This window comes from Psammomys obesus, unplaced genomic scaffold, assembly GCF_907164565.1.
Source record: "Psammomys obesus unplaced genomic scaffold, mPsaObe1.curated_primary_1811, whole genome shotgun sequence".
NCBI lineage: Eukaryota > Metazoa > Chordata > Mammalia > Rodentia > Muridae > Psammomys > Psammomys obesus.
This window is the reverse complement of record NW_026587215.1, coordinates 2,715,149-2,741,691: the sequence shown is the minus strand read 5'-3', so window position 1 is coordinate 2,741,691 and position 26,543 is coordinate 2,715,149. Positions and strand designations below refer to the sequence as shown.

Genomic DNA, 26,543 nt, shown 5'->3' with positions numbered 1-26,543 from the left:
GAGGGACTCGTGGGCTTCAGCTTGTAGCGGGTGAACTCAGCTGCAGTTCTTCAACCGAGAAGAAAAACTCAGTGAGCTGTGGATGCTGAGGACATACGCGTCGGATGCAGGAGAGAGCCCGGTGGTGACTGGGGTTCCAGAAAGGGTAGGACTGGAAGTCCTGGGTCCCTTGGATTCCTCTCACCCACAGCAAAAGCTAATGCCGGAGGAGCCCATCCTCCTTCTCTCCGTCCCTGCCTCCCTCCCTCCCTGCCTCCCACAGAGTTTCATAGCCTAAGCTGGCCACCAAATTCCTAAGAGGGTGGTCTTGAAGTTTTGATCTCACTGCAATCCGTGTTCCTCGTGCTGAGATTATAGGCAAACCACGCTGCTTATGCTGAAAACAGTCTCCCGGGCTCCCTGCCTTACAAGGGGAGCCCTCCCCTCGCTGAGTCTCATCCCCAGGCCCAGGCTCCATTTATTTTATTTTTCTCTTTTGAGACAGCCAGTGAGTTCCTGGCTGCCCTGGAACTCACTTTATAGACCGGGCTGGTCTTGAACTCAGAGAGCTCAGCTTACTTTTGTTTCCCATGTGCTGGGGATAAAAGTGTGGCACCGATATGCCTGGCATTACCTCTGATATCACTGCTGAAATGGAAGAAAAGGGATAGTGCCGTTAGGTTTGGAGCAGGAAAAGCTGGTTTCTAGCTTGAGCTCTGGCACTGCCTGTGTGACACAGGACAAATCAATTAGCCATGCGAAAAGTGGGGATAATAAGGACCCCCTGGAACCTTACAGAGCTTAGGTGAAGATAGAGCTCTGGCATGTGAGCACCCTTCTGAAGGAAGATTTTATACATATGTGTGTGTGTGTGTATTTTTTTTTTTTAAACAGAGTTTCTCTGTGTAGCCCTGGCTGCCCTGGAAGTTGCTCTGTAGACCAGGCTGGCCTCAAACTCAGATCTACCTGCCTCTGCCTCCCAACTGCTGGGATTGACCTGCTAGTATACATTCTTTAATACACACACACACACACACACACACACACACACACACACACACACACACGTTCAGTGCTGTATCTTTATGTGGAAGGACTCCAGTTCTGAAGAACATGGAAGGGTTTGTAGTTCTTGCAAGCACTGCTCATGAGTGTTTGGGCTGTAATCATTTGTTCTGGAGCAGTAAAAGCATGCCCCATATTTGAGCTCAAGAATTGCTGAGAACAGAAAACTTTCTAAGATCAAATGTGGCTCTGGGCTTTGCTGAGGCTGGGTGTGGGTCTGTGTGTGCTGAAGGGAGCGAGGGGGTGGGGGAGTAGCGACAATCTAGGTCAAGGGAAGGCGAGGAAACTCAGCAGTGGCATCTTCTCCCCGCTTAAAAAGCACGAGGCTTCCCCTCCGTGCACTGCTACCGAATCATGGACAGCTTTGGAATTGTTTTTCTTTTTTTCCCTTTCTATCACAAGGGACCTTCGGGGGAGGGGAGGGGGTTTGGCCAGAGGAACCAATGTCAAATTCTCAGTGAGCAGGCGTGAGATTTGGAAATTGGCTTATCACAGTAAGAATCACACTGTGATTCTTCGCCCCTCTGTCGGGCCTCAATCTGAGTAATCATGGATAGGGCTCAACTACCTCCTCCAGAAACTAAAGGCTGCCGGCCATTTGTCTCCACCACCCGGGGCCTGACCTGCCTGAGACTGTTTTCCGGAGAGGCAAATTTACAGGCATTTTATGGTATATGCAGGGTTATTTTTAAAATCCCATTTTCTGCAAAGAAAAGTGGTGGTGGTTTTGTGTGTGTGTGTGTGTGTATGTGTGTGTGTGTGTTTGAGGGGTGGTGGCTTCCTTCTGCCTTGTGGGCCCTGAGCCTCAAAGCTTCCTGTTCTCATCTCTCCATCGATTCAGTTTTCCCTATCTCTTGTTCTCATCATGAACACCTGAGCAAGGAGTTCAGCCCAAACACATGAAGTTCTACACTTAAATTGCTGTATCGTCTTTCTTAAAATGTTCCCTAGGAGAATAATTTTCTGGGTTACATGGTCTGAGAATAAGCTAGATGTGGGAAGAGAAAGGCCAAAAGTACAGCTGGGAAAAAAATGTAAAATTGGATGAAAGTACAGCTCTTAACAGGTCTCGGAAAGCTGAAGCACCAAGGAAGTTAATTGTGTGGGATTAAGTCGGTGCTTTTAGGCCTCTCTTAGCAGGAAGAAATGGAGTTGACTTGGACCCATTACAGAAACAGGTGGGAACAAACTGGGTCAAAAGCCGTTTTTGCAATGCTGCCGGCAGATTCCCATGTAGATCTGTGCATCTGTGTACCCTGTGGAGCTACAGGTCCGAACATGAAAAGTGTGATTCCCAGTGTCCTTTCCAACTGTTTGTTTCCCCGGAGAACATGGGTCATGCCGCTTGGCAGAGGTTCCTTGTCCACCTCCTTATCTACCATTCCGCTCGGATCAGCATCTAGTAAGCAAATACTGTTTTAGCCAAGGAATGCAGAGAAGAAGCAGGAGAGAGTAACTGGCTGGTGAGCTAGCCAAACCCATCTTTGTACTACTTCTCTAATGAAAGTTTGTTTAATCTTTTGCACTGAAGGCCAATCAAGAAGCCTGAGCACCTCAGAGTGACTTTCTAGGGCACTCAAGAGCTGGCCTTGAAATGGTTTGCAGTAATCTCTGGGCGTGTTTTCTGCCTGGGGATGGGGATGATGGACATGCTCACTAATGGCCACCATTCAAACATAAGAGCTCTGGCCTAGGCTCTCTATGCTTCATTCTTGACCACTCTAGCTGCAACGGGCATAACTGGAAAAGGTGGGCAGAGTTGGCTGGCTGCTGGAATTCTAAGTGGCCACGTAGCTGCGATTTCCCAGGTCAGTACATATGTGCTGGGTCCCTGTTTGGGGATGTGACTTGAGGTAGATGTTGGGAGGCATGATGCTGGGCGGGAGTCTCTGTTCTCGGGAAGTTTAATCAATGGAAGAACCCACCAATCATTCATTCATTCATTCATTCATTCACTCACTCATCTAACATTGGTGAGAAGTAGCTTTCTGCTCCTGGAGATGTTGAAGTATGTGTGGCCCTTGTCTCTACAAAACTCTGGCCGGTGGAAGAGCCAACACAGAAACAATGTGTAGTAAGTAACTGTGGTAGTGAGAGATGGCCCTGGAAGGACAGTCGGCCTGAGACAAAACTCCAAGTGTGTGAGCTGCTGGGAAACAGATAAAGAAGAGGGTTGGTTTTTCTTGGGACTGGGTGGTAAGGAAGGGAGAGGATCAGTGGGGGTGGGGGTGCTCTGGAGAGATGGTCAAATACAAAAGGACACTTGGAGAGTAGGGGTGGGGTGTGAGCCTGAGACAGGATGATGTATGCCACAAGGGGGGCAGGGGCAGTGTGTCCTCAGGGTTGCGTGCTGTGCGTATGTGTGCACACACGTGCCTGGCGTGTGAGGGTGATAAGACTGGACAGTGTGTCGGAGTCAGATGGGCTAGATTTCAATGAACGGATAATGGGAACCACTGAGTGCTTTTGAGCAAGGAAATGATATGGTCTGATTTGTCCTCTAGAAGAGTCCTTCTGGGACCAGTATGTAATGTGGTTGAAGGAGGAAGAGACAGGAGGCAATGGCTTCAGTCGAGGGGCTGTGTGATCCGGTCATCTGAGCAGGCAGGGCAAGCAGGAAGGCAGGTACTGATGATAATATGGCCACCGCTTGCCCAGGATCTGCTTTGGGCCAGCGCCATTACCTTTAACTCCTTTCCTCGGCTCTGCAGGGTAGGAAATCCCTCCATAGATAGAGGCAAAGGGTGATGCTCAGATCCACAGTTACCTAGGCCCAAGCCGCACAGCTCACAGGCTGGGAACTGAATCCATATTCATATGGTTATAAAGCCTGTGTTCCTTCCCTCGTGTTTCCCCTCCCCCTGCCATCACACTTTTTTTTTTTTTTTTTTAATAGGGAAGGACTTTCCTTGAGGGACTTAGTGAAAGAAATGTATTTACAACAGAGATAGTGTATAGGGAATGGACAGAGCTCCACCCAGGCTCTGGCTCAGTCACTGTCTGCCTGTGTGATCCTGACATGCTGTTTAAGTCCTCAGCCTCCGTTTCACTTTTATGGAGTGGAGAACGTACCCCCAACCTCCTAGGTCCTCTGAGATGCTTCAGTGACACATGTGCCAGCCCTGGCTTGCAAGAGAGCCTCAGCTGGTGGCAGGTGAGAGCTGTGCAGTGACTGAAATTCGATGGTACTTCGACCACAGACAAAGGAATAGCTTGGAAGGAAGTTAGGTTAGGTGGGTATAAAGCGGTTGCGTGGGCCTGGTGGCAGGGGCTGGAGGCTATGAGGTAACATCCAGCAGACAACGGTTCCGGGCTTCTAGGCAGAGGTTAGTGAGAGAGCAAAGCACACACTGCGCTCACAAACAAGACTTTCAGGAGAGCTCAGAAGAGGAGAGAGAGAGGAAGAGTAGGACAAAGAGGAGGAAGAGAGAGAACAAACAAGACAGGAGTGCCACTGAGCAAGGGGAAAGAGCCCCAAGAGAGGAGTAGCTGATAGAGTCTCATTCCATAGGTGTCTTGGTGGGACATTCTAGTCATACAAAGGAGGTGTTTTTTTGTTTTGTTTTATTTTGTTTGTTAACTTGACACAAGCTAGAGTCATTTAGGAAGAGGGAATGTAAATTGAAATCAGATTGGCTCATAGGCAAGTCAGTAGGGCTTTTTCTTGATTAATGAGTGATGTGAGAGGGCCCAGCACACTGTGGGCTGTGTCATCCCTGGGCAGAGCAAAGGTAGGAGGTAAGCCATGAGTCAGAAAGCAGCGCCCCTCCATGGTCTCTGTTTGGGTTCCTGAGTTCCTGCCCTGACTTGCCTCAGTGATGCGCTTTGATGTGGAAGTGTAAGTCAAACAAAACCTTTTCTTCCCCAGGTTGCTTTTGGCCAACGTGTATATTCCAGCAACAGAAAGCAAACCAGGACACAAAGTAAAGGGCGGACTTCAGAGGGCTCTGGAGTCAAGAGGGGAAGCAGAGGGCACCCAGTGCAGAGGACTGTTTCTGTCTGAGCAACAGAGGAGAGGAAATAGATAAGGGGCCAGGCTGGGAAGCAGAGCTGAGGGAACGCTCATTTGCTTGTGCTTCTTTTTATTCTGCTGGATAGTGGAAGGTAACAGGAGCTTAAGCAGGCCCTCAGGGTCTGTGTGTGATGAATGTAAGGGCTGGAGCTAGTCGGAGCAGTGGGTGTTCCAATATGCTTGGCATCTGAATGGTCACAATGTCCAATAGAGGAGGAAGGGAGAGACATAGCATCACATGACAAAGTGTGTCTCTGTGGCCCCAGTAAGGATCCAAAGATGCAAAAGCCACATTTTCCTCCATCAGTAGCCCGGATACATTTGAGCTGATAAAACTTCAAACTTGGGACACTCTGGGGTCAACCGCAGCATTAGGTCTTTCAGGCTAAAAGCAGTTAACGAGTTTGGGGTGGGGGTGGGGTAGTAAATGAAGCCTTCTACTCTACACGAAGTGCTCTGTGGGCACTTCCCAAGTTGCCCTCTGACCACCCCAATGAGGAGGGCCTTTGTGGAGCCATAGTTCTCTGTGGCAGGATACAACAGTGTCCTTGGTGACAGCAGACAGAGAGGACCACCTGGACAGCTGAGGACCACCTGGACAGCTGAGGACCCGAGCTGAGGCCAGCTCTTGGAGGGTGCCCTGAGGTCACACAGAGGGGTAGGTACGCTGTCACCACATTCTCCCCAATATCCTGTGGGCAGGTTTGTATTCTTTCGCAAACCACAAGGGCTAACTTTTGGAGCATGTAGATGGACACCTGGAACATGGAAGAAGCCCAGGGCCACTTCAGCTCTGCAAGTGGTCACTACAACTCAAGTGGGGGCTGAAAAACAAGGCTGAACAAGCCCCTTCGTGGCTGGGTGTGCATGGCCTCTGTGGAGCGGGTCTGCTGCCTTTCCCTGGCTCCCTCCACCTGCACCCTTTTCATTTGAAGCCCAGCCTGACACTTCTATGGATCTGCTGTTTCCTGGCGTTCACACTGCCTTGCTTTCACACTGCCCTCCCTGAAAGGTGGAATCCCATGTTCCCTCCCGTGCTCCAGAGCTGAGAGCCTCGATGAAGGTCCGTCAGAAGCACGCGCTATCCACTCCATGCCACAGGCATGGCAGGAGAAGGAGGGTGACTTATGCCAAGTCTAAGTTTCTGTCACCCATCCTGGTGTCTGGCACATAGGTGCCCAGATGCTTTGGAAGGGATGCGAACTTATCTTTATATAGAATGGTACTGGGCTGTGCTCAAAGCAAGGCTTCTTAAAGATGGCTCCTCTGGGGCTGGGAGAGGGTTCAGGCAGTAAATAGCCCACCGTGCAAGCATAGGGTCTTGAGTTTAGGTCTCTAGTATGCACATAAATATCTGGGGGCAGAGGCATGTGTCTGTAATCCCAGCGCAGGGGAGGTGGAGGCAGGTGGATCCCTGGAGGTCACTGGTCAGCCTGCTTAAGCCAAATCAGTGAGCCCCAGGTTCAGTGAGAGACCCTGCTTCAAACAGTCAAGGTGGAGAGCAGAGGAGGAAGACACCTGAGCATGTGTACTCATGTGCACACACATACAAATAGACACACAAAAACACGGGCACACAGACATGCACGCACGTATACGCAGTGACCCTTGTTTACCCAACCGTGGTGCTATTGTGACGAGGGACCTGACGCTCGTGTCCCCCCTACAGCGACGGCCTGTTCCTCCGCCTGTCTTTCTTCCAGGCAGTACTAATGGGATAAAGCTAAAAAGCTGCAGCATTTGTCTCCATGTGGGTGGTCAGCAGACTACCTGAGAAATAAACTCAGTCTCTCTCTCTCTCTCTCTCTCTCTCTCTCTCTCTCCCTCCCTCCCTCCCCTCTCTCTGTTGTGTTTTGAGATAGAGGCTCACTTAACCTAGACTGACCTCAAACTCACACCGTGTAGCCAAAGCTGGCCCGGAACTCCTGATCCTCCTGCCTCTTCCCTCCTGAGTGCTAGGATTACAGGTATGCTCCCACATCTGGCTTTGAAACTCTTTCTTAAAGAAAACATTAGGAGTAAAAATAAAATAATATAAAAATAACCGTGCACAGTTTTTCCAGAGACAAAGGCATAGGTTGTTAGGTGGCCTCGGTGGCCGGTTCAGGGACCCCAGCTCACCTACCTTCAGAATATCTCCAGTGTGAAAACTCAGTTCATCCTCACCCGAGGCCATGAAATCAAACTTGGCGACGGCTTCCATGTCTTGATGGGGAGCTGGAAGAGAAACAACGTGGTCATTGTGCCTTCCCACCAGGGACAGGCTGCAGAGCAGATGGCGCTGCCTGGCAGGCTCAGCAGTGGGCAGGAGGGTCGCCCAGTGGATGTCTGCAGGCTGGAGAGCTAGGCTCGGGCAGCCGCGAGGGCCGTGCAGGGCCAGGGCTCATGTTTGCGACAAGCACTGCTGCAGCCTTCCAGATCTGGCTCCCCAAATCATTCTCTGAACCACTAGACACCAGGAGTAGGAAACACAGCCAGTGGCAGCCCGGCCCCTCTCCCTCCAGCTCCCTTGGCCCCCGTGGCCTGTTACTGCTTCTGGGGGCATCTCTGTTTCTCACTGATAAGGACGGAGGCTTGCTATCAACTGGAACTTGAGGCCCAGGGGCCTAGAAAGACTGCTCAGCAAGCACTGTCCCTCGGCTGTCCCTCGGCAGCTATATTTAACCAGGCAGTGTTAATTAGACAGATGCCATTTTCCCTTTTACATCTGAATCATTTAAGAGAATTAGACAGTATTGGCCAGTGGGGAACTCGGTGTCCTTCTGCCCAGTTTGACAGTAGGAAGCATTTTTGGTTTTTGAGCTGGGAAACTCAGTTGGTCTGATAGCTTGTTTGAACATCATGATGCAGCCCAAGTGCATTTCAGAAATTTCAATTTCGATACTTCTGAATTGAATTAACCCACCTCACAGTACCACCCAGGTACTGATCACTATGTCTACCTATATAGTACATTAAATAGGAAAAAAATCAAATTATTTTGTTTTAAAATAATTTTGTTGGCGGAAGAGGTGGTTCTATTGATAGGGTGTTGTCTAGCATGCATGAGGAATTTGAGCCCCAGCACCACATAACCTGGCCATGGCTGCACACCCTTGTAGGTAGAGGCTGGAGGATGAGAAGTTCAAGGTCATCCTTGGCTATGTAGTGAGTTGGAGGCCAGCCTGAGCTACATGGCATCCTGTATCAAGATAATAAGGACAGTCCTAATTTTATGGAACAAATCTCTCCGCAGCCGAGGCAGCCTGAAGCAGAAGAAAAGATGGCGTCACTCATCTCCCTCTAAACTATTCTCACTGACTGTGGCACTTACTCAGCAGGACTGTCACATTCTCTGATCCTCTGCTAAGACAGCTTACTGTCAGGGCAGCGTCTGGAAGGCTGAGGTTTGGCATTTATACTTCACAAAACTGCACTAATTCTCAAGCCCTTTGGGTGAGTTAATAAGTTAACTCCCAGACCTAGCGGGCTCTTAGCGATCAGGACACTGGGGCCCGCAGATAGTTCTCTCGGAGGCTTCTATCCCTCTCAGCGAGATCTGGGGACATCAGGAAGGTAGCAGTAGGTGGCAGGGTACAGAAGAGAGCTCTGGGCGGATTAGAACCAACTGCAGCAGGGTGATAGTGAGAGGCTCAGGATGCTAACTTCCCACATCTGCTTTGTTTCCTTGAAGGCAATCTGTGAGGTGACTATTACCAATCTCCAAAGGCAGACAGAGTGGAGCATCACTCAGGAGCCAAATAAAACACCATCTTTGATGTTCCGTGCTCTCCCAACAGTCACGACTTATTTCCACACAGCAGCAGCACAAATGTATTCCTTTTCATGCACTTTCTTCAAGATACATCTGTCTGAGGCAAATTAACATGTTGCTGGCCTAAGTCAACCCCGTGAGCAGGGAGGAATACTCTGCCCTTCTTCCTTAAAGCTAAATGCTTTTGCTGAACTAATTCACCCCCATTACCTTACCACTCAAACCTTTCCTTAATTAAAGCCTTGCCTGTTGTTTGCGGGGGGACATGACTTCTGTGGGTCACCAGCACGGTATCCACAGTGGACACTTGGTCACCTCAAGGGATCAGGAGTCAGGTGAATGGTCCTGAAAACCATGATCCCACTTCCACACAAATTTACCTTATTAAGCAAAGTGAAAACAAGGGGGAGGCAAATACTAAATGTACTAGAAAGTCTTGTAAATTAGAGATGAAAAAAAAGCACGCTCCGGGTGTGACCTTGAGCTTGGGAAGATCAAGCCTGAGTGCTGTAAGTCACTTGGGTGAGAAGGCCCAGACAGAAGTAAAATTGCTGCTGAATAGTGTCACTTTGCTGTCTTCCCCTGGGAAGGCTGGCAGTGTGGCAGGGCCAGAGGTACAGGCACATCTCACGGCTCCCCAGCTCCGAAAACCCAGTTAAACAAGCCCGCTCTCTGTGAGATCCACTTCTGTTTCCATCTGTGAAATAAAATCTGCTCGGCTGCTGGCTTTTTCTTTTTTGAGGGGGAGGCTATTCAAGGTGGGGAGGGGGCACTTTGGCTGGGGTCAGAGGGCTCTGCGCTCTCTCTTCATCCCTCTTGAAGAAGAGAACAGTGTGTCCTCTTCAGTTTGACTGTTGAAAGACACAGACTATATTCATTAGTGTTGATTCGGAAAAGTTTAATGGGGACCACGAGGGAAGGAGAAAAGTGGGCTATCGATATAGTTTATTCAGTAAATATTGATTGCTTTTTATTTATTTATTAATTTTTGTGTGTAACAGTCTGCACCTGTCATCGCTACATTTTACATCTGGGAAACAAATTTACATCTATATATTTATTTAGACCTGACTAGATTTTAAAAGTGGGTAGCAGTGAAGGGAAGAAGGGAAGGAGGTGAGGAGAACATAACCCGAATTCAAGAATGCCTTCATGCCGTTATTCATAATTTCAGTGCTCCTGACCTCTGGGAGAGATGGAGGAGGAGCCCCCTTTCTAGAGTTCCTCGTCCTTACAAACGGACTCAGTGCGTGTTCCCAGGGACTGGCTTTAGAAATGGCTGAAATGCCACCTGCCACCCAGAAGCTGCAGCCTCCAGGGGCAGCCAGCCACCTCCGGCGCCCCCCCCCCCCCCGCAAGCCAAACCCCACAGATGATGCCGTTTGTGGGGCTCTCGAGTCAGTCTGCTTCCCACTGGCCCTCTTCTCTCACGCGTTATCCATTAGCAGCCCCGAGACACAGATCAGCCTCTCCACAGGGTGAGGCCACACAGGAATGCCTGAGCTGATCTTCTCTGCCCTTGAATTTCCTTGTAAGCTGCTTTTACTAGGGGGAAAAAATCACCCTGGAAAATAGTCATTACATGTTTGTTTACTTTTAAAAGACTATGACCACGAGATGAAAACAAAAGGCACCAAGCAGTTATTTAACATAACTCCATTTAGTAAGCCTGATAAAATAGATTTGTTCAGAAAACTAGTTATTGTCAAAATGGTACCAGGCAAGAAACTTCTTGAACAATTTCAGCTCCTCCTTAGTTGGCTATGAATAGCCAAGGCTTCCATTTTATGTCTCTCTTAAAAGGAGCAATTGCATAACAGCACAAAGCTAAGTGAGACTCAGGCTCAGGACCCAACAAAAGAGGAAGCCAGGTCCTAAATTGAATCAGCCATACCACTTCCTATTTTGCTGGGGACAGCTCTAATTTGAATGCATGCCCCAGTTTGTGTTGTAATTCAGACAGCATAATGTCTTGCAATGAGAGAGAGAGAGAGAGAGAGATTTTATAAATACTGCTGACCACACATTATCAGAACATTAGCCACAAATGTAATTTTTATTAGTTTATTTGAAATGAAGAGAACAATGAAGAGCCTACCATTTGGGTTTGGGTACAGAGAAGAACTGGAAGAAACTGTAAAATTGTGCTCCAAGGGCTACATAATATAGACACTTGGGGGCCACAGCCTTTATCCAGTTGTTGTTATTATGTTGAGATGGGGTCCCCTGAAGTCTTGCTGATCAGGCTGGCCTGTAACACCTGGGCTAAAGCCATGCTCCTGCCTCAGCCTTCTAAGGGTCGGGGCCATAGTGACTCTGCAAGCAGGTGAAGCTTCTCTTGGAGACAATCAAATGTCAGCTCAATTACTCTTCAGGAGCAGGAAGCCTTATGCTGCTGGGGGAGGGGGAGATTACAGCTAAGCCCCACCGTACACAATAGAACGGTTCTTGGAAAGCTATTCTGAATAGAGTATTTGTAAATGGATTGTATTAGCATGTATTATAGAGACTCAGTCTACAAAGAAACCCTGTGGTGAAGCCCTTACGAAAAGAAAAGGAAACTTTGTTATGCAAATAACTACCTTTTAATTGATCCATTTTAAAGTCTGAGTTTGTAGGCATTAAATCTTAAAAAGAGCACACCTGTATGCCATCCTTAGCTTCCCCACGCTGGGGGCCAGGTAAATATTAGTCACCATTGTGCTCAACTCTGAAAATGCTTCAAAAAACTACTGGTAGAGGCAACATTCTACCGAGGAGTGTAGATTAGGGGTCAGGCAGTTTTTTTCTGGAAAGGGCCTGTAGTAAGTACCTTTGGCTTTGGGGAGCTATGGTCTCTGTTCTGTACTGTTGTAGCCTCCAGGTCATCCACAGAAGACAAATGAACAGGTACAGTTACAGGTGTTAGGGTCATAATTTATTCGTGAACACTGGCATTCATTGCCTCTTGTGTTTTTGAGACAGGGTCCCACGTATCCAGCCTGGTCTCAGACTGGCTAGGTAGATGAAGGTGACCTGGAATTCCTGATTCTCCTGCCCAGTCCCCCTGAGTGCCGAGACTACAGGCACATGCTACTGGAATATTCGATATGACATTTGCCACTTGGGGGGGGGGGAGGGTCATGTTGGCTCATCCACAAAACTGCAACAGCCACAGCTCCTTCGTATGTAGACCGTAACCAACATAATATGTAGTAGCCATGTATGTTATTCTTAGAGTGTTCACGATCCGCAGGCAGCGCTTAGTAGATGTTTCGTAAATGTTTGTTGCATGCACAAAAGCAAAACAAATGGCCTGCCACCAGAGTTCCAGCTACATTTGATGCCATCAGGGGATGGGAGCTGCCAATTAATTTCCCACTCCAAGGTGCCACGACTTTTGAGCAAACGCAGCCGGAGATGGTGAAGCACACAGCCACTTTAAGAAGTCTGCTCGCTTAGTCCAACAGGGGGCAGTGGTGCACCCCAGACTGGGGCTTGGGCCTTGTAAACTTCTTTTTCTTTTTCCTCCTGAGGCCTTACAATCTTTATCCAGGCAGGTTTGGTGACTGTCCTCATTGTCCCTTCTGAGTTGTGAGGCTTGTAAGCATTAACTGTTTCAGAGTCTAGCACCTATAAAACTCAGCGTTGCTTAGATGGAAGATAATTAGACGCTATCTTCTCCCACACATTTTCTGGGGTTTAGATTCTTTCTGAACACGATGGCAAGAGGTCCCCTTTCGTTTCAAGACTGTGTCTTTTTTTTTTTTTTCCTGCCCTTCAGAGGCAGCATCTCACTTTGTAGCTCAAGCTGGCCTCATACTTGCAAAATCCTCCTGCTGTACAACAGGTGCATGCCACCATGCCTGGCTCTTACTTTGTTTTCGGTTTTAAGGTAATGACCTTGTGTTGAAATCTCCATTGTGTTGCTTCTTTCCTTCCTTCCTTCCTTTTTTCTCTCCTTCCTTCCATCCTCCTTCCTTTCCTCCCTCCCTTCCTTCTTTTCTTTCATTTGCATGTGTCTCTGTGTGTGTATGTGTGTGTGTACATGCTAGGTATTTAGGCACATTCATGTGCATGCATGTGGAGGTTTAAAAGCAAAATTGGGTGTCTTCCTCAGTTGCTCTCTATGTATTGAGGCAGAGTCTCTTGTTGAACCCAGAGCTCACCAATTCTGGCTAGTCTTGTGGGCCATTAAGCCTGCCCCATCGATCCTGCTTCCAAAAATTATAGGCAGTAATGATGCCTGCCTGGCTTTTAAGTGGGTTCAGGGATTCAAATTCCAGTCTTCACTGTAAACACCTTCTCCATTGAGCCATCTCCCCAGTTCCTAGTGTTGTGTTTGGTTTTTGTTTTAACTCTGACTGCTATGGTTGTGTCTGGGACCTTTCTGCTTTAGTGGACATTGGGCTTAGCAGGAAAGAACAATAAGGCATAGCTAGATGGCTCATGAAAATTTGTAATCACTGGATGGACGATGCCCTCTCAGCTGTCAGCTGTTTAAATATTCTTCTAGAGGCACAAAGCAATTTATTCTGAAAGAGTATGTGCTATGCAGAAGGCTTGGTGTCTCTACATTTTGGGCTCTCGGGTAACAGAAATGTTAACCTTGCCAAATGTCTAACAAGACATACGTGTTTCTTTACTGTGTCTTCTTGAATTGTCTGGGACACATCCTCTGCAGCCTTTAAAGCAGTGACCCATGAATCCCTTCTGGTAAGATTCCACTTCTGTTTCCTCAAAGATCTGAACCTAAGGCCAGGTCCGGAGAGTAGAATAAGCAGTAGAATGGGGGCAGCTACAATCAGTTCATGTAGGACCCCTGGTACCCCTCTTCCCTATCCATCATCACCAGATCAGGGCTGCAAGTGCCCCTGCATCTAGAGGTGGCCCTCAGGGTCCTCTTCATTAGCTGTGTAGCTAGTGGTTCCTCCAGATATTGTTCTTCTTATGTGAGAGACTCCATCATTTCTTTTTTTGGTTCAGGAATTTAGGAGAATAAAGAGCCTTCTCAGTGGAGACAAGTGATCTCTCTCCAGGGAATAGATAAACATTTCTGATTTTACTGCAACGGAAGAAAGCAAGACTAGCAAAGCGCATCCCACCCAAACCACTTCTGCCTAAGAGTCTGAGATTCCCTTCTAAAGTGACCCAGTGCATACAGGACATTTTTATTTTTCTCCTGCCCTCAGGTGACTCGTTACTTTCTCCCTCCTATGCCCAAGGAAAGCACAAATCCCCTGTCATGACTGGCAGGGGTGAATCCATGGAACTCAAGGGGGCCCTCTGCAGCTTGTCTGAGAACAAAAATTCATCAGCCTCAAGCTGCGGGTGCAGTCTTGGAGGCCCAGAGGAAGTGGCTTATGAGACGCCTTCGGGCCCCACCCCCAACTCCCATCCATTTCTGTCCTGTGCGCAGGTGTGTTCCCTGGAATGACAGTTCATCTTCTTGCTGCTTCTCTCCTGCAGGAAGCCACCAACAGCGCTGTCTCTAATGACAGGCGACAAAGGGGCAGCTGGTTCAGCAGCGAGGTGCTGAGCGGGCAGGCGGGGAAAATGCTACTTTTTCCTCCTCATCTGGAGAAGCCTGGGGCTCTGCCCATTACCACCATGCCACGCAGGGAGTCGGGGTAGGTCATTCCAGGCTTCACCTTACATTTCACTGCTCCAGATTACCAGGGCCCTTCCTGGAGACCTTTGCCAACCTGTGACCTGGGAGCCCCCTGCATTCGTTGGCTCTCTCTCGTAGCTTTCTCATTTCCAAATGGGAAGCTTCTCTGGGGTTCGAAGGCGTTGTTGTTCAGGTTCATGGGAAGCGTGGGAAGCATATGAGCAGGATGTTTTTCAGCCGTACAGACAAACTGGCACATGGGGAGAGCCCCTAAAATCCCTGATATCCTTAGTTAATCAAGTCGCTGTTCTGCAGGTCCCTGTCACTGTGGATTACTCTCGGAACTGCTGCAGTTCTCTCTTTTTTTAAATTAGCTCCAATTTTTTTTTTTTAGTTTTAGAGAAAGAGGTGGGAAGAGAGGAAGTAAGAGAAGGAGAGCGACATGTGAGGACACTGTCCCCAAGCAGGTCCCCTCCCCTCTTCCCAAATCCTAGTCTCATCACCGGCTCTCATCACCTCCCTTTTCTGTAATCCCTTCATCCTGGCTTATATAATCAACTATATTTTTTTATGCTTATCATATAACATCTCATTCACCCCCGAACTTTATTGAAGAAAAATACCCTTTTCTTTTTTTTTTTTTTTCCTTTCACTGTAACGCACATGTTCTATTAAACTCAGACGACTCCCACTGTTTTTCTAACCTGTCAAACCCTCAGGCGAAGCTCCCTCAGAAGAAGGGAGGCTCACTGAAGATGAGGGTGGGAGTCGGACAAACTTGCCCTCCAACCTCTGTGGCTCAGCTTGGTGGCTGAGGAATCTTCATTCTCCATGCCTCAGTTTCCCCTTTGAGAATTGGGATGACAGTCCTCCCGCCACCACCTTCCAGGGAAAGCAAGTGCAGAAAGCTCTGCTCAGCCCTGGCATTTGCCTGCACAGTCTTTCCCTAAAGCGTTTTGGCATCTGAGTATTCTACCAACATTTCTTGTAGAGAAAAACAAATGTCAAAACTGCTTTTAAAAGTGTAAATCCACCAAACATATGCTCCTTTTTTCTCGTCCGAAGCCTCCGTTTCCCCTCACTTCCCCTGGGCAGGTGCTAACTCCTCTCTCCTGGCCATGTGCCCTGGTTGTGGTGTTAGCCAAAGACACAGCAGCGGCGTGGGATGGAGACCACTCGGTAGGCAGGAAGGGAAGGCTGACTAGCCAAGGGGAAAGGAGGAAACTGATTTGGCTTCTATGCTCTGCTCAAACACCCGGAGCGAGACCATGGTGAGGCTGGCTTAGGGCAGGAAGCCCTGGGACAGCCAGGGAGGAAACATACCACCCAACACCTAGAGTCAAGAGCTGGTCAGGTCTAAGCTGCCATTACGTGCTGCGGTCTGTAATGTGCCAAGGGTCTTACCGGTGGGCACCGCTTGTAATTCTGGGGGAGGGGCAGTACTGGGAATTGAACCTACTGCTGCAGGCATGCTAGGCAAGCTCTCTACCACTGAGCTACATCCCAGCTCCACATGTATTATTATTGTCAGTGACTAGACACGGAAGAAGGAAGCAAGATAGTAGAGTGTATGCCTGCTGGGTCCTATGGCTACGCGCTCTCTCTGCTTGGTTTTCTTGGCCTTTATTGGTACCAGCAAAATCTTAGGCCCTCCCCCCAACAGGTCAGAATAATTGCTAACTAGCTTAGGCCTGCTGAACCTCCCTGGGTAGCTGCCTGTCAGCTAAGAAATTGACAGCAGCAAATTCTCACATACCATGGAAATTCAAGGCCATTACTTCTTGGTCAAAGAGGCAATGACTGCAATAAACTGGCTGAGCTCAGAATGGGCAATCATGGACTCCAAGGCAATTTTGGAAATAGGATTCATGTCACTTCACACACTCACAAACTGCAGCTCCCTCTACTTCCCTCCCCCTCCACACTACTTCCTCCTCTTCCTCCTCTCCTTTTTCCTCCTCCCCCTCTTTCCCTCTCACCTCCTATAGTATATTCAAGGGTTTTCAAGTCAGTTCACTTTCTCCTTTAAACACTGGTCGCTTACTATGGCTCTATTTAGAACGTAAGCTTTAAATTCGCCTGTTGTTTTATCAAGCTAACACCACGAAAGCCGAAAAACAACATCAAGATGCCAGCCCCGCTGGAGAGGTCCCCGACGGCCACACCGTGCTGTCAAGTTGACAATCCTGTGCTTTAAGGCAGCTATGGAAATGGAAGAACAATGGCTGATGCATCTCTAGCTGACTGCTCATTTTATCCCTCGTGTTTCCTAAAGCCGTAGCAATTGTCTCCAGCCGCACCATGAACGCTTCGGGCGAATCCAGACGGAAGCGAAGCATTACAAATACCACCCCGACTCAGAAATCATTTTGTGAACCCTGTCAGAAGGGCAGGGAGAGCATCTGGGATAGATGAAAGGAAAGGGCAAGAGAGGGACAGACAGACAGATTTTTTTTTTCTTTTTAAACAAAAGCCAGGCCTTTTTTTTTTTTTTTTTTTTTTTTTTTTTTTTTTATCCCCTTCCCATTTCCTATTCACATCACGATTTCCCTTCAAACACAACACTGGGATTTTATGGGGCCTTCATGCTCTTTTCTCTCCTTCCCTTCTGCTCACTTCATGTTTGTTTTTATTGATCTGGGCTCTGAAAGTTGGCTGTATTTATCATGTATTTGAAAAGCTCCATCTTCTTGCACTCTGGTCACTGGGGCTGTATTCCTGCCCACACTCTCTGTCGTCTCCTCCTTTCTCCCCTCCCTACCTGTGCCGGAGGCTCTTGTCACTCTTATTTGACCAACACACAAAAGTGTAGCTCAGAAGACTCCATGATCACAACTACCTTAATCTTTTTGTCATTTTTACTTGTGTCATCAAATTCCCATTTATCATCGGAATGCTGGCCATTTTTCAGCTCACTGGTTTCCAAGCTTGCAAAAGTGAATATTAACTCAGATGGTCGCTTACCTGCCTTCACTCCATAAGTCTATCCCTGGAAATCTAGAGGTGCTGACAGCTTCATACAGCCAGTCACCCAGGGAAGGCATGAAAAGTTGCCAGTCAAAGGGATGATATTAATTGGGCATGGTGGTGGCGTGTGCCTGTAATCTCAACACTTTGGAGGCTAAGGCGGGAGGATCACAAAGTTGATACTGCTCTGGAGTATATAGTGAGTCTCTGTCTCAAAAAAAAAAAAAAAAAAAAAATCAGCAAACAAACCAAGCAAAAATCCAGACAAAGGGATGCAATTTTGAATTTTGCTTGTCAAGTAAATAATTAGAATTTTCTCATTTTGGGAAAAGGTAGGCCTTCCTAAATTGAGTTTGGTTCAAGAAAGCCATACCTGCCTTTGTCTTGTAGAATAAGTGTTCTCCCCCACCCCTCCCCAGACGGGGTCTCACATAGCCCGTGCTGGATACATAGTCAAAGCTGGCCTCGAACTCCTGATTCCCTGCCTTTGCCTTCTCAGTGTCAAGATTACATGTAACTGCCACATCCAGTTGGTCCCTTTCGCTTTCTTGGCAGTTTTGATCAAGAAAGGCGCCCCAACCCTGGGCTCACCAAGTTGGAAGCAGTTCGAGAAGCTAGTAGGTTTTCCCTTTTTCTTTCTTTCTTTTTTTTTCCCCCTTGGAGAACATGTAGGTGCAAGGGAAATGGCCTGGTTGGAAAGTGTAAGCGAAGCACTTGGCAAATCTGTTATATCGAACAAAAATGTCTCTCCTCATTCCAAACACTGCTCAAAGGAGAAAAACCAAACCACCCACAAATCCTGGATTCTTGTGTTCTGACTGTTCCCAGGGTCCTTTATTATCTGGACTTGGTCTCCTGGTCATTTCAAAGACCTCACATCTGTCATCCTCAGAACATGTCACTTAGCTTGAACTCAGTATTCAGAACGTGGCCTGAGCAGGGCCGTGTGGAATAGGATGATCAAATTACTTTCTCTGCTGCTAGAACTTGGTAATTGTGTTATGCTGCTGGCTGTTCAGGAGGTAAAATACTCTAAGAACACAGGTGTTTTGAAAACAGGAAGATGGCGAAGCTAGGCCACTTCTGTTGTGGGGGTTTTGAACCAGAATACAGGGGCCTTGACATTTGATTTTGTTTCTCTCTGATCCTTTGGCCAACTGCCAGTCCAATTGGCATGCAGGCATTTTGATTTCTTTCTAGTTGCTTCCTTCAGGTTTTCCTTCCTCCTCTTCTTCCCTGCACCTTGTTTCATGAGACAGCCTTTCCCTGGCTGCAGCACACCAGTTAGGTACCAGTTAGGCACAGCAGTGAGCCCAACCCTCTGCCTGTCTCCAATTCTTCTGTATTGGGATCACAGGCGCACACAACTACACTTGACTTTTTAATGCAGGTTCTGGGGCTCGAACTCATGTCCTTGTGCTTGCAAGGTAAGTATTTCACCCACTGAGCCATCTTCTCAGGCCCAACTCTTTATTCTTAAGTGAACTCCAGGAATTTGGGTCTTTATTCTATAATAAATGGATATGGACTTTGGAGCTAGGCGCAGTGGGACTCATGTCCTGGCTGTGTGACTTCAGCCAGCTGGCCATCCACGAGCTCACTCTCTTTACCTAAAGCCTCCTTCTATTCATAGGAACCCAATAATTGGGATTATTTAAGTATCAAGGGTAAACACAACAGAAAAAAAATCTCTTTCTGTGTCTTTCTGTCTCTCTCTCTCTCTCTCTCTTCCTTTCTTAACAGGATCTCGGGAAGCCCAAACTAATGATGTAGTTAAGGATAACCTTGAACTTCTGATCTTCCTGTCTCTATCACTTGAGTACCAGCATTAGAGGTATGTGCTACCACACCTGATTTTTTAAGTTATTTTTTAAAATTAAAAAATTACTCGCTCATATATTATATCCTGACCACTGTCCCCTCCCCCACTCCTCCCAGTCCTCCTCTTTCCCCCAGAGTTATCTTTGCCTTTCTGCTTCCCTTCAGAAAAGAACAGGCTTCCCAGGGATATCAGCAGGACATGGCATAACACATTACAGTAAGAGTAGGCGCAAACCCTCATATAAAGGCTGGATGAGGCAGCGCAGTGGGAGGAAAAGGGTCCCAAGAGCAGGCAAAAGAGTAGAGACAGCCCCACTCTGACAGTTAGGAGTCCCACAAGAACACCAAGCTACGCAACCATAATGTGTATGCAGAGGACCTAGCTCAGACCCATACAGGCTCCGTGATTGTCCCTTCAGTCTCCTTGAACCCCTGTGAGCCCTGCTTTGATGATTCTGTGGGCTGTACTCTCGTGGACCACACTCAAGACTTCTTGTCTATGTGGTGCTGAGAATGAAACCCAGGGTGCATGTTGGATAAGCCTACTATGTACCTCCTCATCCTCCCTGTTCCCCAGATAAAGCATTTGCCAGCCTGTCTTTATTTTGTCCTCTAGAATCTTGTGACAAATGCCATCCAAAGTCTGAGCAGATCGTGCCTATGACCCTTTCTGAATATGCCAGTGGCACCCCTGCCTGGAGGAAGTACACTGCCTTCGGGCCAGTTCCTTCACGGCCACTCTTGGGGAGATACTGAGCAGCAGATGCTCATCTGCTTTCTCAGCTCTTCTCTCACTGCCCTGTTTTGTTTCCCTGTCCTTCTGCTCCTTAGAAAACTATTGTGTTTACCATTCTTGGGACAGAGAAGTTGCCTAGCCTTTCATCTTCCTACATTCCATTCTTCCAGCCAGAGGGAACACAGCCCTCAGCACGCTGACACTTTCTGACATGTGCTTTCTGAGGATCATTTTCCCATTCAGAACCTGTCAATGTCACATGGTCATGTGACCTCCGCTAGCCACTCAAGCCTCTCTCATCATGTCAGGCCTTCAGCGCCACCACCACCCCATCCTGTCTCTCAAAATTGAGTTCAGAGTTCCAACCACCTGAAGCAAACATGTCTTGGCAAAGTGGCTTCTTGTTCTCTAAGCACCGTATCTACCCAGTAGCCTCTGCCTGGTCCTCTTTCTGCTATTTATCTCATAGCATCATGTATGGCTGTGCAGGATCAGTTACTGCACAAGGGCCCCAGGCTCAGATTGCAGTGAGGCTAAAGTCTGCCTATTCCTCTACTAATACAGCTGTAAGTCCTGGCAGGGTATCTCTATATAAAGTTAAAAGTGCATTCTCTAGCCATGGGTGGTGGTGATGGTTGTCATGGCATTGACATTGGCAGCTTTTAATCCCAGCATTCAGAAGGCAGAGGCAGGTGGATCTCTGGGTTCAAGGCCAGCCTGTCCTACAGAGTGAGTTCCAGGACAGTCAGGACTGTTAAACACAGAAATCCTGTCTCAAAAAGTCAATTCAAACAAACAAATAAACAAACAAACAAAAAAGAATGTTTTTGTTTTTGTTTTTTTTAAAACCAATATTAAGACTCCTGGTCTAAGAGTTACTGGGGCCTGTCCCTGTCACATTGAGTAGCCTCACTCTCTGATTCTTCTTTGGGACTTGGTGTGTCTATCCCTTCGTTTGAGGATGCTGCACAAACCTGAGCTCTCATACTAACTCTTCAGGTACTGTGACCCCAAGAAAGTTATCAGAACACACCAAGCTTCAGCTCCTTCTGTGTTGTCCGAGCCGACTTCAAATCCACAATCCTCCTGACTTCGATTCTCAACACATGGATTACAAGGGTGTGCCATGGAGCCTAGAAGTTTCTTTGTCTTAAAGATGTCAATAAAGACCTCCCCTTGAGCGGGGAGCAGCCTTCCCAGGCCACAGAAGAAGGCAATGCAGCCACTCCTGATGAGACCTGATCGACTAGGATCAGAGGGAAGGGGAGGAGGACCTGCTCTATCAGTGGACTGGGAGAGGGACACGGGTGGGGAAGAGGGAGGTGGGATTGGGAGGGGAGGAGGGAGGGAGGTACGGGGGGATACAAAGTGAATAAACTGTAATTAATAAACATAAAAATAATTAAATTAAAAAAAGAAAAAGATGTCGGTAAAGCCAGACATGGTGACTCACATCTGTAGTATCAGCATTTGAGAATCTTTGGCAGAAGGATTTTCACGAGTTCGAGCCAGCCTGGGCTACAGTGTGAGGCTCTGTCAAAAACGAAAGAAAGAAAGAAAGAAAGAAAGAAAGAAAGAAAGAAAGAAAGAAAGAAAGAAAGAAGAGAAAGAAGAGAAAGAAGAGAAAGAAGCCTGAGGCCAGTGGTGGCACATGCCTTTAATCCCAGCACTTGGGAGGCAGAGGCAGGTGGATCTCTGTGAGTATGAGGTCAGCCTGGGCTACAGAGCAAGTCCAGGACAGCCAGGGCTCTGTTACACAGAGAAACCCTGTCTCAAAAAACATACATACATACATACATACATACATACATACATACATACATACATAGGAAAAACTAATAGTCCATTGTCCTAGTGTTTGGGATAATGAAGTAAAATGTTTATTTCAGCCATTTGGTAAGTGCCTGGTACTTCACCAAATAATTTAATGGACATTAATTACTGGGACTTTTAAGACATTAACATACTTATTTTTCTCAGCACCTAATAAGGAGGTAAGAGTGTGAAAATATAACTCCTTCAGCCAGGTTGCCAGGTAAAACACAAAGTGCCCAATTAAACTTTAATTTCGGATAAATAAGTTGTTAGTATGTGCATATCTCGAATGTTTACCTGCTCCACAGGAATCTCTTAAGCGGGAGACTGCAGTCCTGCTGAGAATAATGGCCATGAGCCCTTTGCTCCTGCCTCCCTCTCAGCTCCACTTGCCCTGCTATTCTCTCCTTACACAAAATCTGCCCCTGAAACCTGGGCAGACTGCTAGCAATCAGTTGGCAGCTGGGGAAGGAAATCTGTAGACTTCTTATTATGAATTTTTATTTATTTATTTGCATTTTTGGGACAGAACTCCGGGCCCCTGTGCAAGCTGGGCACATGGTCTGCCGCTGAGCCACATCCCCAGGTGTGAGGGGGAGGGTTGCATGCAGAGGTCTGGATTCCTGCCTCCTATGAGCCACAGAAGATCACACCTCCTCAGGTGGCCATGTCTCTCCCTGGGGGTGATTTGGTGCCCTTAATACTTGTGGGTCAAAGTTGTTAGGCTCTCTAAGCTGTTCCCATTGTGGGCAGAGCACGGATCCTCCAGGACTCTTCGGTATTCTGATGCTTCCCTTGTGATTATTCTGGCATTTCATATCGTTATTTCAGAATCACTACCCACTTCCGCATACCTATAACTTGTCACACGCTTTCCTGTTCGGCATTTGCACCACAGCGCAAGATTCCTGGGCACCAGCCCTAGAAAATCATTAGGAATCCCATCACGTAGCAACCAGGTTGACATTTGCCTTTGTCGCCCATGTGTGTAGTCCTGGTGACAAATGCTCTTTGAATGGCTGATGACACCACATCCTATGTGATTTGTGTCTTCCTAGAACCTCGCTTCTTCCTGAAACCATCTTAGAGGAAGTTACAAAACCACCAACAGTCCTCTCTGCTCTCTTTCTTTCTCTCTGTCCTCCTCCTTTTAATATTCTCTCACTTCAAATCTCCTGTCACTGACTCTCCTGTCACCAACCCTCCTGCCCAGACCTTTCCCTTCAGGTCAGGAAGTGGCCTTTTCTTTCCAGGTTATTTTCAGTGGCTTGGCTTCATGGAACTCTTTCCAGACTCTGTTTATTTGGTTTGGTTTTGTCTCAGGGGAAGTCTCACACAATTACCCTGGCCCACCCAGAACTCGCTATGTACTCAGGCTGGCCTCAAACTTGCCATTCTACTGCCTCTGCCTCTTGAGTGTTGGCATTACAGATATACCCCAAGCCAAGCAGGGACACCTGACTGTGGAGTGTCTTAAGGTGTTTCAGACACCTTACTTCGGGTGCCTCCTTGCTTTAGGTGGTGCTGGGAATCATAGCCTTGCGTCTCTGGTTTGCTAGAGACTGCTCTACCCACTAAGCTACATTCCCTAGCACCAGGAGCATCTGTTTCAACGCCTCATGCATTCATTCAACAACCCCTCTCAAGCTTTACTCTCTGCCAGGCCCTGTGCTGAGCATGGAGACTCAGAAAGTACTAGAACTTGGGGTGGGGTGGCGTGGGGAGGAGGGCCCACAGCTTTGTCAGAAGGATAGATCAGTCAACCAAAGATGTGGGCCATGTTGATAAAGGAACCCAATTGCACATGTCAAGAAGTTCAAAGGAAAGCCTTCCCCAGTCAACTGGCAACTGAGCCCAGTCTTGCAAACTAGAAGGTGTTTCCACTGCTGTGGCTTTCTGGACATAAATGGCTCTATTCCCAGAATTGCAATCCCAAACAAACCCTTCTCCCCCTGAGCTATTTCTTACCAGGAGAAAAGTAACGAACACTCCTGTCCTTTTCCATCTGATTCTTCCAGTGGTAACATCTTTAGCGCACAGTGCAATATCAAAACTAGAAAACTCTGTGCTACAGACAATGGCAGAAACTACCCTATGTCATCAGCTCCGTGTTTCTACCTACTCATTTGTTCCTAATAGCCAGAAGTATAGTGAGTAAAAAGAACCAAAGTGGTATATAACCTGTAAGGCTCAAGGGTCAAGAGTGTGGTGTTTTCAGAGGGTTTTCTTTCCTGGGACCACATGTAATCTGCACCAACATTCTGTGATCAGACCAAGTACCTCACTGTTCACTTAGCTTCCTTCTTGTCAGGGAGGATGATGAAGGCACACAGGTTGCTCTGTGGTTCACATCTGTGTCATGGTTAGAACACAAGGATCAGAAGAAGGAGGTAGTAGTGTTTCTGGTCACACTGCCTACCAACCCAGGTCTTGCCAACTTCAAACCCAAGCTCCTGTTAGGACATCTCTTTGGTGATGGGTAGTCCCAGCCATTGCCTACACAGCAGAGAGCTAGCAGGTTAGGAGGAAGCCAGCATTCTTACTGATGACTCCATCTAACTTATAAGTAGAGAAAATTTCAGAGGGATGTAGAGCTCCCCAACACAGCAGGCCCTCCATAAATGCCGGGGATAGAATCAGACTGATTTCCAGACAGGCACATCTCGCAAAAGTAGAAACAGACACAGCCAGTACCCAGAAATCTCTTTGCTTCTAGGAAATAGACACGCCATCACAGAAAATGTCGCTGGCTTGTTGGTAATGGTGGCTGTTCATCCACCAGGGTTCAGCCAAGGCAAATAACCCATTGTTAATGGAGAGAGTTCCCTGTGTTTCAGCTTTAAGTGGTAATTTGCAAATGGGTAAATATAGAAGGACTTTCTTTCTCCCTTGGAGACAAAAGGGTTCTGGTTCTCAAGAGCTAATATATCTGGCAAGAAGTAGAAAACAGAAAATAAGAAACAAACAAACCAACCAGGTATTTTGCCTGTTAAGGTTTGAAAAGTAAACAGAACATTATTTTTGACAGCTTGGGGAGAAGGGTTGGCCTGCTTCTCAAGCTCTTGATTGATTGATTGAGCATGGGTTTTAAGTTTTTGTCTTAATTTTTACATGTATGTGTGTGTCTAGCCCCTCAAGAAGGCTTTTTTTTTTTGGTCGCTTGTTTGTTTTCGAGACAGTATTTCATGTACCCCTGGCCTCTACTTGATGTGTAGCAGAGAATGATTCTGAACTTCTGATCCTCCTGCCTCCACTTCTCAAGTGTTAGGATTACAGGTATGCACCCCCCCACGCCTGGCTTATGTGGTGCTGGGGATCAAATTCAGGGCTTTGTGGATGTTAGGGCTGAGCGAGAACTCCTGGAAAGAAGCTGTGTCCGCAGATATTGAATGGCTGCCTTAGCACCTCAGCACTGTAGAGAGGTTGGAATGTTGCAGGCCCAGCGGCTAATTACCTTATCCTGGGCCAGAGACCTTTGCAATAGCCATTCCTTGGCTACCTCTGCGTCAGAGCTAACATCTCTCGACTAATATATAAAAATCCTTTTAGAACCTATCAACTTAGAAGGCTGCTGGCTTCCACCGACCCCAAAGCCAAGCTAGCAGTTTGGGCCTATAGAAAAGTTTCCCCCATGTCTCTGTCCCTGCCTCTCCGGTGTACCCACCAATGTATTTTAATTCTGCCTTGATTTATGACTTTCTTTGTTCTGTAAAACTGTAAGACTTTATGGAACTGCTTCCACATTGGAACCTGGAATTTGAGGTAGCCTGTCAGTGTTCCCAGGCTGCAGTCCCTCAAAATGGTTGCAGAATAAACCATCTCTTGCTTCCTTTAAGACGAAAGCTGTGGTTTTTGCATCAACATGGGCGAGCACTCTGCCAACCGGACCAATTTATTTCGTGTGCCTGCACTTTCCCATTGATGTCCTCACACAGAGTCAACAGCTTCAGAAAAGGAGGCCTGAGAGCAATCTGCAGTTCGGAGGACAAACTCCAGGCCAAATGTGACAGGCCTGAAGCCTGGGCTCTCCTTACTCCGCAGAGAGACGTCAGCCATCAAAGGGTGAGAAAGAACAGTGTGCATGTGGCAAAGGTAAAGAAAACAGCTGAAATCAAAGGGTGAGAAAAAAAAATGTTGACTTTGACCCACCTCGTAATATGGCCCTGTCCCTGTAGCTGGGGCATTCGCATCTGACCCCATATGTTTGTTGAGAGGAGGAGTCATAGCCCGTACTTTGAGATGTGTGCAGTGGCCTATCCAGAACCCACTCTCCAGGCTGACAGAAACACCGCCAGATGTGACAGAAATGAGCCTCCTTTCATGAGCCATTTAAATTCTGGAAATCCCTCCTGAATCTAGACTACTGCAGGGGACTATTTTTACCAGGGTCTTTCAACCCCAGCTCTGAGGCACATCAGAGGCATTCTCACAGAAGCCTCCACAGCAATGGAGGTCTTCAGGCAATGCCAGGAGCCCAAGGCCATGTGGTGGCAGAGGGGGTGGGGCTTCCTGTGGCCATGCCCCCCAAGTGCTAAGCAAGCATTGAGGCCAACAGGACAGAATGAAAATATGTTCAGTTTGGCGGCTGCTTTCTCTTCTTTTTTCAGCTTTCACAGGAGAGGGAGAGAGAGAGAGAGAGAGAGAAAGAGAGGAAGGGAGGCAGGGTGGGGGGAGTAAGGAGGAAAAAAGAAAAAAAAAACAAGGAGAAAAAAGGTCCCTTCTTGTGGGGGGGGGGGAGGGTGGCATTTGTCCTGAATTCTCCTTGTGCCTCCACCTCTGAAAGCCAGTGTCCACCTTTGCTGAC

At 47.6% G+C, this 26,543-nt stretch overlaps 1 protein-coding gene across 1 annotated transcript in view; it reads right to left on the bottom strand.

The window, feature by feature from the left end:
* The window catches only part of Grap2 (GRB2 related adaptor protein 2), a 71,117-nt gene that overhangs the window by 15,132 nt on the left and 29,442 nt on the right, over nucleotides 1–26,543 (bottom strand). The window contains exon 2 of the mRNA XM_055603068.1: nucleotides 7,182–7,273. Coding sequence (XP_055459043.1) covers nucleotides 7,182–7,259 — 78 coding nt within the window. The 5' untranslated portion in view covers nucleotides 7,260–7,273. The remainder of the gene's footprint in view (nucleotides 1–7,181; nucleotides 7,274–26,543) is intronic.